We start from the raw sequence: 14,285 nt of genomic DNA, 5'->3' as shown, positions 1-14,285 counted from the left end.
ATGTTAAAATAAAATATGACAACCAATCACAGTGCGGAATTTTGCAAAATCCCACCCCAAACATTTGCATGCGGCACACAAGTTAACATGCTGGCCAGAGGAACCTCAGCTAGTAAATTAGTAGTGGCTTCAGTGTGACACTTACATGTAAACTTGTGAAGGCGGAACTGCTCACTAGTTAACTAGAGAGGGTACAAATGTCCACTAGTTAACTAGTGAGGTGCAAAATAAGTGTCACTAGTTCACTAGTGGGCCCCAAAACGCCCACAAGTTAACTAGTAAGGTGTGGATATGCTCACTAGTTAACTAGTGAGGTGCAGATTTGCTCACTAGTTAACTAGTGCACCCTTAAGCGCCCACTAGTTAACTAGTAAGGTGCAAAAAAGCATCACTAGTTAACTAGTAAGGTGCAGATATGCTCACTAGTTAACTAGTGGGCCCCAAAACGCCAACTAGTTAACTAGTAGGGTGCGGATTTGCTCACTAGTTAACTAGTGAGGCGCAGATATGCTCACTAGTTAACTAGTGACGTGCGGATTTGCTTACTAGTTAACTAGTGAGGCGCAGATATGCTCACTAGTTAACTAGTGAGGTGCGGATTTGCTCACTAGTTAACTAGTGAGGTGCGGATTTGCTCACTAGTTAACTAGTGAGGTGCAGATTTGTTCACTAGTTAACTAGTGAGGTGCGGATTTGCTCACTAGTTAACTAGTGAGGTGCGGATTTGCTCACTAGTTAACTAGTGAGCATATCTGCACCTCACTAGTACCTCACTAGTTAACTAGTGAGCATATCTGCACCTCACTAGTTAACTAGTGAGGTGCGGATTTGCTCACTAGTTAACTAGTTACATCTAAAAACACATACAAGCTGACCATTTTTGTCCACTAGTTAACTAGTGGAACAATTGAAATTTCACCAGTTTACATGTGTGGCAGTGCAGCAGCTCACTAGTTAACTAGTGCCTGAAACACAAATTATGCATATTCTAATGAGAAGGCGGGCAGAAGACTCCTGTTGGGTATAAGAATCCCACCCAGTCTAAAACGTATGTGCTGTGGCCTCACAATCACATACTGATGGGTGTCCCTGAGCGCCAAGGCTTGCACTCATTAGTCATGGTTTGACACCTACTGGTTGGTCGTTGCGGCGGGTTCGAATCCCGCAGATGGCATTCCGCAATTGCTGTAACATTATTTATTTTCTCTTTGTGTTGTAATGTTCAAAGTTTTATTGTTTTACTGCTTTTATTCCCCCCTCCCAAATCAAGTAAAGCACCTCGTTTGGTGTCGTGTAAGAGAGATCAGTTGGCGAGTTCAAGTCCCATTGAGGAGAATTGGAATTTAGTGTGCCAGTAATTTTATTGTAGTTCATTTTTGTTTGGTATTGAAAGTTTGGTATTGAAAAAGGCTATATTAAAAATAATTATTGTCCATCTTCCCAAGAAATAGATCAAATGACACTGAGGGAAAAACTGTGGTTATTTTGGAGAGGGTGCTGGCTGCAAAACCACAAAGGCGGAGCTGCACCCCGCCCATTCACGCAAACTCAGCCTAGCCCACTGACTTCCGTTTTTGTTTTCAACTTTATCGCAAACTGACCTGACCCACATGAATTACGGCTGTTACTAGTTTACAGTCGTTAATGCTATGTTCTATACTCCAATTAAACAAGATAAATATAACTTGCTACATGACAAAGACTGAATATATCTCGAAATGAAAAGGTTTCTTTTAGCGAATATCTGCCTACAGCTGGTCTAATAAAAGTGATGTACAACAGCACTTCAGTCTATTGAATGGCCTCTGGTGGTCTAGTGGTAAAATCATCAGAGTTGGTTTTTGCTTTCCCCTCAGCTGATGCTGGTTCGATTCTCGGTGGGGTCATCAGCAGTCTATTTAGCCACATTCAATTTGTTTATATTTTAGTTGTAATGTTTCTTTTCAGCAAAATATTTATGTCGCTAAAAGTTCTTTGAATTTGGTCGTTCCTAAACAGCATTTTAGTTGAAACTCTGCTCACAAATGGACTCACACTGGCTAAATAAACGAATAAATAAATAAATAAACACATTATATGTTAAACGGTATACCAGTAAATTGTTGTAAACATAGTACTGGCAAGTGTAGCTAGAAATGAAGAAAAGAGGTTGTAAACTACCTAAAACTTACACTACTGGGAGGCGAAACAGCATGTCAACCTGACTCCATAACCACTACACCACCACATCTGTTATAAATTAAGTGGCGTTACATGTAATTGTGCTGCCCAGTGTGTCTCTGAGATGGGATGTATGGTTTATTGGCGGTGTCTCAGTAGAAGTCATTTCAGAAATAATTTGTCAGAAAATTCACAGAATATCCAGATTTGAGAACCAAGACCAGACCCGCTTCGGGGGAGGAGACCAAATTGAAGCTGAGATGGGAGGAAAATGCATGAATGAGGCTAAAAATGGCTTTGGCGTGTTTCTTATGAGGAAATGACAATATAACATGATTAAAAGTTCCAAAAGTTAGATTTTTAATTATATGGAACCTTTACAAAAACTGTTCAATTAACTTCTCAACTCCGTCCTCAATCTCGCATTTTTTAGCTACAACACCCTCTTTGGTTCCAGAATGCTATCAAGTCTGACAACTGCAAGGAATTAGACTGACTCTAATGGAATGGGCGGGGCTGATTCTGGAATGGGCGGGGCTGACTCTGGTGCAGCTCCACCTTCTGGTGCAGCTCCGCCTTTGTGGTTCTGCAGCAAGCACCACTTGTTATTTTGAGCTAGTACCAGAAGACAGTGTAACCTTTTTTAGTTCTCTCCAGTCAAAACAAAACTTTAGACTTTTTTCTTTTTTAAATTTAACAGGGAACAGCAATCAATTGAACAGGGAACTGCAACCAGTAGTCACACAACAAAATAAAATCACACAAACAAAATAAAGTTACTCTCCTTTTTTCTTGGTGTCTGAAAAGGGCAGGGAAAACCATCAGACTCCAGTCACCCATCGAATGGACTCTTCACCCTCCTGCCCTCTGGGAAGCGCTACAGGAGCCTATGGACTAAGACTACCAGGTCCCGAAACAGTTTCTTCCCCACAGCTGTCAGACTCCTAAACTCTGCCTGCTGACATAACACCCCAAACCAGCAGCACCCTACATAAACTCTGTAGAAACAAGAAAGCCCTGCAAATCGATGCAGAGCGTCGCGGGATATGCCTGACTGGTCATATATATTACCTCTCATGACACTGACCTCTGACCCTATGAACTTGTGTATGTGATGAGTTTATTTACCTTTGATAGGGAGTTATGACCTCTGATTTTGTCAAAATCCTTCAACCCGTTCAGGAGATATTGCACACAAAAGCCAAATTTTCATATATACGGCCTCACACAACCTTGACCTTTGACCCTATGAGGTTTTGTACGTCATGAGTTTATTTACCTTAGATAGGGAGTTCTCACCTGCGATTTGGTCAAAGTATTTCAACCTGTTCAGAAGATATTGCACACAAAAACCAATTTTTCATATATACGGCCTCACACGACCTTTACCTTTGACCCTATGAGGTTGTGACCTGATCAGTTTATCTACCTTTGATAGGGAGCTATCACCTCTGATTTGGTCAAAATCATTCAACCCGTTCAGGCAATTTTTGATATATATATGACCTCACACAACCTTGACCTTTGACCCTATGACATTGTGTTCCTAATCAGTTCATGTACCCTTCATAGTAATAAAATACACAGGCGAGGGTCCGACTCTCTGGAGGACGCCATGTTGGATTCTAAGTTTATTTAGCTGTATTTATGGTTTTGCTGGTGGTTTTTGACTCCTTTGAAAACTGTGCAACAACACTCTTCTTCTTCCTTTTCTTGTGTGTTATTTGGCGGATGGCACTCAACATAAAAAGATGCATTTCTCAAACAATTAATGTATTGGAGCGTGAACCTGAGTCATTAATCTCATATCCTAATTTGAGAGTTACAGCTAGAGTCCAGAGGGTTTTGTTGGCTTTATGAGCATTAGTTAGTAAGGTCCTCACTTGAACAAAAAATACAGCTTGTTTGCAGTGACTTTGGTATTTACTACCCCCTATTGCCAGAAATCTACACACTTTCCCTTTAAGCGCGTTGTCTCTTTAAGACTGGTCCTGGGTGACATTGGAGTTTACAGCGAGGCCGTAGAAATTCTCTGTCTGGATATTTATTGTGGAGATTAATGGACTAAAATGGGTTGCTGCACCGTGACTGTCTTCTCCTTTTTTTGGAGAGTAAAAACTATATTTTGGTTTTTAAATGCTGCCGCTGCACCGTGTTAAGAAATCATATTACTGGTTGGTTCGAAATGGGTTGAAATGTTCACATTTCTTCTTTGCTTTACATGCTGATCACTAAAGCGTGCTTTAATTAATATTGCGTTTTCGTAAAACGTAAGAGCAAACAAGGGGGATTTTAATTGACAAAAATAATAAAATCAGCACATTTCCAAGCCAACTGCGGTTAACATTGGCACGTCGGCTTGAAAAATATCTCCTTTTTGCCGTAAATAACACACATTTCATAGCTGTTGTGGGTTATGTATGTGTTCATCAGTGCTTGAGAACTGTAACTTTGGGGAGCGGGTCGTAATTGTGGGCTTTTAATGCGGTGCTGTCTGTGGCGAGGTGTTGGTAGGGTCTGATCGGAGCTGCAGCCAGAGCGTTTCTCCCGACCAGCGGCTGCTGGGAGCTGGTCCACGGTGAAGCAGCCCACGCAGCCGAACGAGGGCTTCCCGGCTAAGAGCTGACCGCAGCGGCCCCGACGACCGCGGGCCAGCGACCCGAGAAATAACATGGGGAGTCCTGCTGCTGCCTGCTGTTGTTTGTTTTCCGTAGTAAATACCTGAATATGCAGAGACTCAACAGGTCATTCAGTTGTGTGGTATCATTCAGATGATCAAATGAAATGTTGCAACATTAATATCAGTTTACCTGATCTTGATGAATAATCACATTGATGAATTGGTGCATGAATAACTACAGACCCTGCTTCCTGCAGCAGCTTTTTCTGCTCTAGATTTATGATCTGCTATTTGTATATTTCAACGAAAAAGACGGAAATGGCATTAATTATTTAGATTTATTTGTGGATTTTTTTGTCGATGTTAACCCTGTTGTGTCTCAGTTCATGAAGCTGTTTTCAATGTTTCCCGCGATGCGAGCAGCTGATTGTGCAGCAGATGGCCGCGGACATGATCAATTTCGAAGTGCTAGTTCTGGATCAAGAGAAAGCCTGCTGTGCTGTGCCGATGATTTTATTTTGCGAGGATGGATTGAGGAAGGGGGACACACATGCTTAAATATCGACTGTCGGTGTCGGTACAGTATCTGCTCGGGTGCAAGATCGGCTCGGGGTCCTTCGACTGCTGATGACGTCGAAGTAGTTGATTGGCTGAAGATCCACGTTTGGAAGTTACGTAATCACGTTATGGAAGTTACGTAATCACGTTACGTCGTTATCAAGTTACGTTGGTCCAGACAAATTTTCTAGATGGACAACTTTTACAGAGAAATCCATTATTACCTTTTAAAAGGGACTTATCACAGCCTTACCATCGCCTCTCAACATCCTGAGAGCAGAAAGGCCACCATTCGAAAGGCATCGAAACGTTACACAATTAATAGTAAGTATGATTGTGACCTGTTGATTTTTAGCGACTCTTTGAAAATACACTTTTAGCATAGAGCTGCATGTATATTAGGGCTGAACGATTAATTGCATGTGCACTTAAATTGCGATGTGACAAAAGGAGATTTTCTAATCGCAAAGGCTGTAATTTGATTGGCAGCGAGTGGTTAGCGCAATGCTAATATACATGGAAAAACCCATAGGAATGCTAATGCTAATATAGCCGATTTCATTCTTACAAATTATGAACTAGAAACGTGCCAACTGATTACATTTGGAGTCTAATAGAAAGTAAAACTACCATAAATCAAATAAGTACAGACAGGTATTTTAGTAAATCCAGAAAACTTTTAACTCCAGAGTTTTGGCTAGCAGCTATGAGCGTACCTGAACTACGCATGGACAAGAGGTCAAAAACTCTAAACACAAAATACTTCAATAAACGGGACACACTTCTTTCCTGCAAATACTATTTCACAGGTGTTGCTAATACCTATGATCCTTCAAGGGATGTGCTCCTGCCTGCAAAGCATTGCACCTTCAAATACAACAATGTGTTTGTAGACAAATAAACGTGTAGATATGATATGTAGATAAATATGTAGATACATAAACTTGTTTATATTCAGTACAAGTTACATAGAATTTTTTTTGCTTCTGTTAGTTGAAAAATATGAGAAAAGCCTCTTGAGAAAATAATTGTGAATTAAATCGCAATTGCAATATTCAAGAAAAAAAATCGCAATGGATTACTTTCCAAAATAGTTCAGCCCTAATGTATATATAGCGCAACCAGTTGTGCTTAAGCGCTAAACAAATGTTTTATTTCCCTGGTGCATTAGATGGACACCTGTATTACAAGTCTCAGAGCAAATTCCGCTTGGTGGTGTTTCAGTCGCAAATTTGCGATGTATTGAGGAGTTGCCATGACGACCTTGGTAGTGGGGGACATCCTGGCAGACGCCGTACACTTGAAAAGGTGTCATCATCCTACCACTGGAAGACCTTATTCAAGGATGTCAATAAATGGGTGACAGTTTTCTTCTATCCAGTTGTTCTTTCAAACAAAATTTGGGCTACTCTGATGGGGAAAAAAACAACTAAAAAAAAAACCTACAGTGCTGGTCCACCAGTTAAACCAGCACCAAAAGACAACATATACTGGTAACCACTTATGCTGGTCTATGCTGTGTTTTTTTTTCCCTGCTGAGTATGCTCAGTGGAAGTGGCCATTACATCTGATTAGTTCTATGTAAATTGTGATATATTTAATTTGGTGTCATCACTACATTGCTCCAAATAAGCTGATGTGTGTCAGAAAATGAACCAAAATTAATATAGTATCTTTTTTAATAGGTTGATGAGTGTCCCCGCTGTCAGCAGCATGAAACATTAAAGACTGTTGCACCTGTCCTTCATCCAATCCAAGTTCAGGGAGCATGGAGTGTTCTTGGAATAGATCTGATTGGTCCCCTTCCTACCACTGCAAAGGGCAAAAGGTTCATAAGATTTTGTGTTAAATATGTAACTGTCTTTGAAGTTTGTAAATGCAAATAGTTTAGATAAAACAGAGAACATGAAATTCATGCAATATAAGTTTTGAACAATCTGCATTATATGTTCCAGGTTTATTCTTACAGCCACAGATCTCTTCACAAAGTGGGTTGTGGCAAAATCCCTCAACACTAAAACAGCAACTGAGGTGTCAAAAAAAATTGTCAATATTCTTCTTGATTTTGGACTGGTAGAGAGGATCATTACTGATCAAGGACGGGAATTTGTAAACGAGGTACAATAATGTACTTTAAAGCCATGAATTAGCAACTTAGATTATTTGTAATGGATAATACTGTATTTTTAAGGTGTACACTAATGTGTCTGCAGGTCAATCGTGGTGTTTTTGAGGCTTTGAATGTCAAACATTGCATTACATCAGCCTACCATCCCCAAGCCAATGGACAGGATGAGCGCACCAACCAAAATATAAAGACAGCACTGGCCAAATACTGTGGGGAGGATCAAAATGATTGGGACATCCATTTAAGAGGAATTGTGGCGGGGATCAACACATCTAAACAGGCAATATTATTTAAGAAGTTGTGATGGAACGTTATTCACCAAGATAGACTGTAAAATGTTATTGATTGTATTTTTTTAACAGAGATCAACCAAGTACACACCTTACTGTGCTATGTTTGGAAGACAACCTCGCACACCTGGTGTGATAAACATCACCCAAGAAGGGGGGGATGACAGATCAGTTGTTGTAGAGGTAACAGAGGATCATCTGGAGGCCAAGACTGCAGCAGTTGCTGATCTGCATGCAAAGGTGATTATGAAATGGAAATTATTTGTCTAAAAAACTACAATGTAATGTTATGTTTTGAATAATCATTTTATGAGCATTTTATATTTTCTCAGATTTACCAGAACATAAAAAATGCACAGGACAGACAGAAGAAGGAATATGAGTCCAGAAAAAGACGTCATGTGAAATCCTTCCACTTCAAAGTTGGTGATGAGGTCATGAAAGCAAACAAACGAAAGGAAGGTCGAAAAGGAGGGCGGCTGGAAGCCAACTGGTCTGGGCCATACGTAATAGCCTCACTTTCAGAGAAGGGTGTGGCAACGCTGTTGAACAAATCAGGGAGTCAGTTGAAACAAAGCATTAATGTTTCACAGCTGAAGCCTTTCATCAGCCCTGAACTAAGAGGTATTATCATTGTTCTTATAAAGACACAATGTAGTCTGTGTAGATCTGTGATATTTGCGTCATCTTCTCTTCAGAGTCCAAAGAGCCAGACATGTCAACCACTCAAGGTGATATCTTCCAAGGTATATTTATGAATGCAGTTTAGTCAGTCAGCATGGGTATAGTAGTAAGGAACAGAACCTATTTGTACTCAGAAGAAATGTCTTTTTGAATTTTAACTGCTAAAGATTATAATTTGCAAGTGTTTTAACCACTAACAGCAGAACAGGAGCCAGGTTCTAGTCAGCTGGTAACGCAGCAAGCTACACATGATCATGACTACGTGACTGGTCAGGGATGTAAACAGACCATCAACCCAGTTCAAGCCATGCTGGTGGGTATTAATGTCTGCTGTGAATGAAATTTTTGAATGTATATTGTTTAAATCTCACAATGTGTTTTCTATTTTTAAAAGTACATTTTGCAATTTATTATTTTAAGCTCAACTATGTACTTGATAAAAACCGATCTGGAACAGAGATTGTTGTCAAGGATGGGGATGTCTGTCTGACACGGGAAGACTTCTGGAGCTTGGGCCTTCCTCAATGTATGGAAGCCAATGTAGGTATATTAAGACTTTTATTTGGTTGGAGAGGAATCCAAAAGGTACTGACTTTTGTTACTCTGTTGCAGATTGGAAATGCATGCTTCAGACTTGTCAAAGAAGCTGCCCAAAGACATGTACGTTTTTGCTGTGTATTTAAACCAACATAATGCCCTTGGTGAAGTAGGCCCTAATCAGTTTTTATTTTTTGAGTGGCGTATTCTGATTAATGACACATACATGTAGCATGACACATGTAATCAAACTTTCCATTTTTATCAATGTAGGGAATAGATGTCCACATTCTAGACATGTATGCTGTTCCAACATTGAAAACAAAGATCGACGACCCAATGACGGTTCTACCTGTAAGTTTTTCCTTGTTATCTGCTCTGTTCTTTGATGGAGCTTGACAGAATATTATGCAAATTTACTTGTTTAAATGCCAGGGTGACATCTTTTCAAAAGATGTTATAATCATCCCTGCCTGGAGTCGACAACCCGGAAAACCTGACCACTACTTGCTTTGCGTGAGTCTGTTTCAAATCTTATCAACAGTCGAACTACATTTTTACTCTTAGTTATTTTCAACATTTATTTATTTTTAGAGTGTATCTAATTTTCTTTTGGAAAATGGTTCACAGGTACTGAAGCCAGCAAAGAGAGAGCTTTTTTTGCTGGACTCACTCAAACCAGATGGCTTTAGCGACAGTGGTTTCCATACCATCTTTAGGTTTTTTCAACATAAAAATCAGCCCTGTTTTGTGGCTTGTTCAGTTTGGGAATTCTACAGAATTCATAGTATTCCAAAAATGCAGGTACACAACTCATTGGCTTTATCTGGCAAATGACAAAATTTAATTTCTAAAAATTATTCTTAAAGATCACATCTGCTTGAGGATACTATGAATTTCAACATTTTGCTTGAATAATAATGAACACAAAGCCTCGTTCAAAGGCTGTTTTAAAGTTAAGCCTCGTTCAAAGGCTATTATAATTTTAGTTTTGTCTTGGTTAAGCCCTGTTCAGTGGCTTCTTTTTAAACACAAATAAAAGTATGAGGTTGCTAATTTGTTTTTCTGGTGATTTTGACAGTGACCTAGCTCATCGCATTGCTCCAGGCAAGTGGGCAACAAAGTTTGGAAGAGACATTGAGGTACCCCAGTGTATCAATATTGTATTTTTGTGCACATGTCTTTAAACCTGATTTTATCCTAACGTTTTATACCCAACACACAGGGTTTTCCTCACCAAACAACTGGGAACTCTTGCGGCATCTTCATGTTGATGGTAAATAGTTTTATTCTGTTCAAAAAATCTTTGGTGTTATTTTAAACTTCCATTTCTGAAAAAATTTAATTTTTTTTACAGTATGCACTCAACATGACGACAGGCGTTCCATTTTCATTCACAGAGGTCAGAATTTCTTCTGAATAAGAGGAAAGTATAAAAGAGGGCCATAAATGAGATTTCATACATAAAGTCTTTGTAAGGCCAAGCATAAGCTAGACTTTACCCTTTTATTGACTATTTCAAAATGATTTATTTTAGAGGGACATGGCACACATCCGAAAATGGTGGTGCATTAGTCTGATGGAACGATTCCAGATTGATGGGTAAAACAACTATTAATATTATTCCCAAAACAAATTCCACATTACTTCACTTCTTTTAATCTGTCATTAATATATCACTCGACAGTCATGGACAAAGATTTGCATACTGGACTAATGAGGCTAAAGCATTGCTCCAAGGGTCACTGCAACCAATATACAGGATCCCAAAGGCCAGAAATGGGGACAATGAGGTGAACTTTGCGAAAGCATTTAATTGCATGTCTGTTTGTGACTGAACCATTCACAAACTCCTAATGATTTCAAACAAAGATATATATATATTGTTTTACACTTTTAGGTTCAGTTTGAAAAGGCCAACAGATGCTTCATACTGGAGGTAATCTCAGTTTAATTATTTTCTTAAACTTCAACCATTGAACACAGCTGAACACACAACATATGCACATTTCATCCATCTCAGGAACATTTCAAAGCTGAGTCCCATTCTGTCCCGCTCTGAACTCTGAGATTGTTATCCACCCCTTCATCTCCTCACGCTCAGTGTTGGGAGTAACGCGGTACAGAAGTAATTAATTACTGTAATGCATTGCTTTTTGCTGTAATGTGGTAATGTAAGGCATTACAGGGAAAGAAAAGCAATAATATATAAGCATTTAATGTTTCTACATGTGATAGAATCAGATCGCCGAATCAAGGCATTTGGGGACCAAGGCAAATATAGGCTTGGAGCCCCCACCACCTCACATCCTGCTCAGTTAATCTAAGATGGCAGCATGCTGAGAGTACAGTTTGTTGTTGCATTTATTTAATGAAGAACCGTTATCATATCTGACTGTTTTTAACAGCAATCCTAGCTCAGACACCACATCACTTTCCACTGGAAGTGTTGTGAGCTCACTGAGTGTCACATGACCTAATTCATGTTGAAATTGTTTTGGTGAAAGCAACTTAAAGTAATGCAAAAGTAGTGTAATGCCTTACGTTTTAAAATCAGTTATATTGTAATGTAATGTATTACATTAAAATGAGGGTAACAAGTAATAATGCATTACAGTTTTGAAGTAACTTGCCCACACTGCTCATGCGTAGACTATTGCAACTCGCTTTTCACTTGTCTGAGCAAAACCTCCCTGAACCGTCTTTTATTTTTTTTATTGTGCTCATGAAGTGCTATCTTATTCTCATGTTGAAAGGTGTTATACAAACAAAACCTTTCTACCAGGGGAAATACAACATCAGAGAAATGTATAATGCTGTTTTTTTTTTTTTTGTTTGTTTTATGTTCACGTTAAAAACTAATTATGCACAGTTGGTATGACATCCTTAATATGTTTTATTTGCCTAACCAATATTTTACAGTTGCCGGATTGTGTGCTCTCAGAAGTCTTGAAGGAAGTGATCCTCCTGGAAGGAGATAAGGCATATTTGACACTGGCTCTTGTATGCACCACATTCAGAAACACTGTGTCCACTATCTCCTTCAGGAGACAGGCACATTTTCTGTGGCTTGACAGTAAGTAGTTCAATTAAGGGTACAATGGTATACAATACAGTATATTCAAGAATTTTTCACAATTTTTTTTTCCTCAGGTGTTGCTACATGGAGCATGTTTTCTGCATCACACAGAAAGGCATTCTATGCCATGTACAACATTGAGACCTGCTTTGAATGTGGAAAGCTATATAAAAACAGCACACCTGGTACAACACTAACACTAGATGCTCTTCATTTTATATCATGGGAAGCAGTATTCATGTCATAGACCACATGCAGAAGGTAATGGTTGTTGATTTATTTTTATTTTTCTTACAGGATATGTTGGAACAGGAAAAAGAGGAGTACTGCAAGCCTTTTACTCTGAATGCCCCCATCCAGGATACTGCAGTCACTTCTGCAGGCAAATGCAATAGGAAAACAAGATATTACACACACAAACACAAAAACACACAAAAGCTTCACTAGATTAAATTAACTAACCGAAGAAGTGTATCCAAGAGGATGGTCTAAAAAAGAATTGTTATAAAAGTCACAATAAACATAAATGACAACAAAAAATCAAATGTTAATTTCTTTTTCATCATACATTTGATTTGTACAAATATTAAATGGGATATGAACATCTCAGTTGTAAATATAATGAAATTATATAAAGCCTGTTTTTGTTGTAGCTCCACTTCCTGCATCTCATCCCCAACTTGCTTGCTGAGAGGAGTCAGACCCTGGGATCCTCTGTTTTGGACCTTTGTTCTTATTTGTTACTCATGAGTACTATATTGCTCCAGTGTTTGTGTTTTTGATTTAAATAAAATTTGAACTATGAAAAAATTTGATCAACTCAAATTTTGATGAAATGGATTGAAATATTAAACATAAAACATTAGTAACAAAATAGAAAGAGCAATTAAACATTATGAATACAATAGTGTTTTATTTTACAAATACCATTATAACCACAAACGTACATGGTAAGAAACATTATTTTGAAAACGAAACTGCTAAGTTCTTTCCAAAACCTGAGTGAAAGAACAGTATAAAGCAGATGTGAAGTGTATTTTGTCCAACTAAACACAAACGTACATGGTAAGAAACATTATTTTGAAAACAAAACTGCTAAGTTCTTTCCAAAACCTGAGTGAAAGAACAGTATAAAGCAGATGTGAAGTGTATTTTGTCCAACTAAACACAAACGTACATGGTAAGAAACATTATTTTTAAAACAAAACTGCTAAGTTCTTTCCAAAACCTGAGTGAAAGAACAGTATAAAGCAGATGTGAAGTGTATTTTGTCCAACTAAACACAAACGTACATGGTAAGAAACATTATTTTTAAAACAAAACTGCTAAGTTCTTTCCAAAACCTGAGTGAAAGAACAGTATAAAGCAGATGTGAAGTGTATTTTGTCCAACTAAACACAAACGTACATGGTAAGAAACATTATTTTTAAAACAAAACTGCTAAGTTCTTTCCAAAACCTGAGTGAAAGAACAGTATAAAGCAGATGCGAAGTGTATTTTGTCCAACTAAACACAAACGTACATGGTAAGAAACATTTTAATAACGAAACAGCTAAATTCTTTCCAACAGTATAGATGTGTACTGTATTTTGTCCGAGTGGGTTTGCCGTACTTTGACGTCATCGGCAGTCGACGGACCCCGAGCCGATCTTGCACCCGAGCAGATCTTGTACCGACATCGGCAATAATCAGATTCATACTCATAAAATACTTGTTTACATGTTTTGTGTGTGTGTGTGTGTGTGTGTGTGTGTGTGTGTGTGTGACTCTGCCCACTAATCCGTTACGTATTTTGTTTCTTGTTGACATAAATACAAAAATTATGCAAAAGAAAAGAAGTGAAATAATGTACAAAACTAAACTGTATGATACAGTATCGAACCCGCGACCTTCACCATTGCAGGCGAACGCGTTAGTCACTAGACCACCAACACTAGGTGGTACATCTCGCAAATTCATACCTTTAAAACACTATGAGTGCTGGCAGGCTTTACAGCAACGTATGTAAAATAGAGCCTTTTTTATTATTATAAACTTGTCGCTTCCGTACAAATGTGAAACAATATATCTGACGGAGATTTCTGCGGAGTTTCTGCACTTTCCTGTCAACAGAAACAGACATGCTGTCTGCCGCTGCCTTCCGCCTCCAGGCTTTTTCAGACTAATAACTGAAAACTAAAGACTGCACACGTTAACTGAACAAAGATTACAGCAATACATCACAACTTT

General features: G+C 38.6%; 1 protein-coding gene across 2 annotated transcripts; it reads left to right on the top strand.

Annotated features, from left to right (window-relative positions):
* The first annotated feature begins 840 nt into the window (after positions 1 to 840).
* On the top strand, positions 841 to 13,714 carry LOC129163337 (gypsy retrotransposon integrase-like protein 1). 2 transcript variants are annotated; one of them, XM_054740485.2, is made up of 15 exons: positions 841 to 5,662; positions 6,510 to 6,697; positions 7,024 to 7,166; positions 7,294 to 7,456; positions 7,552 to 7,996; positions 8,089 to 8,380; positions 8,455 to 8,502; positions 8,641 to 8,753; positions 8,861 to 8,980; positions 9,053 to 9,100; positions 9,251 to 9,331; positions 9,413 to 9,493; positions 10,059 to 10,119; positions 10,203 to 10,253; positions 10,335 to 10,508. In XM_054740485.2, exons 5-13 carry the CDS (start codon positions 7,859 to 7,861, stop codon positions 10,059 to 10,061), a joined length of 924 nt encoding a protein of 307 aa, XP_054596460.2. In that variant the 5' UTR covers positions 841 to 5,662; positions 6,510 to 6,697; positions 7,024 to 7,166; positions 7,294 to 7,456; positions 7,552 to 7,858; the 3' UTR covers positions 10,062 to 10,119; positions 10,203 to 10,253; positions 10,335 to 10,508. The 2 variants fall into 2 exon arrangements, with proteins under 2 accessions (XP_054596460.2, XP_054596462.1); XM_054740487.2 differs by lacking the exons at positions 841 to 5,662; positions 6,510 to 6,697; positions 7,024 to 7,166; ... (7 more) ...; positions 9,251 to 9,331; positions 9,413 to 9,493 and adding exons at positions 10,515 to 10,579; positions 10,665 to 10,770; positions 10,878 to 10,916; ... (1 more) ...; positions 12,131 to 12,241; positions 12,354 to 13,714 and having other exon boundaries at positions 9,500 to 10,119; positions 10,335 to 10,379.
* Positions 13,715 to 14,285: the final 571 nt, after the last annotated feature.

This window comes from Nothobranchius furzeri, chromosome 5, assembly GCF_043380555.1.
Source record: "Nothobranchius furzeri strain GRZ-AD chromosome 5, NfurGRZ-RIMD1, whole genome shotgun sequence".
Taxonomy (NCBI): Eukaryota; Metazoa; Chordata; class Actinopteri; order Cyprinodontiformes; family Nothobranchiidae; genus Nothobranchius; species Nothobranchius furzeri.
Note: the sequence above shows the minus strand (reverse complement) of the source record. Positions and strands in the feature narration are given on the sequence as shown.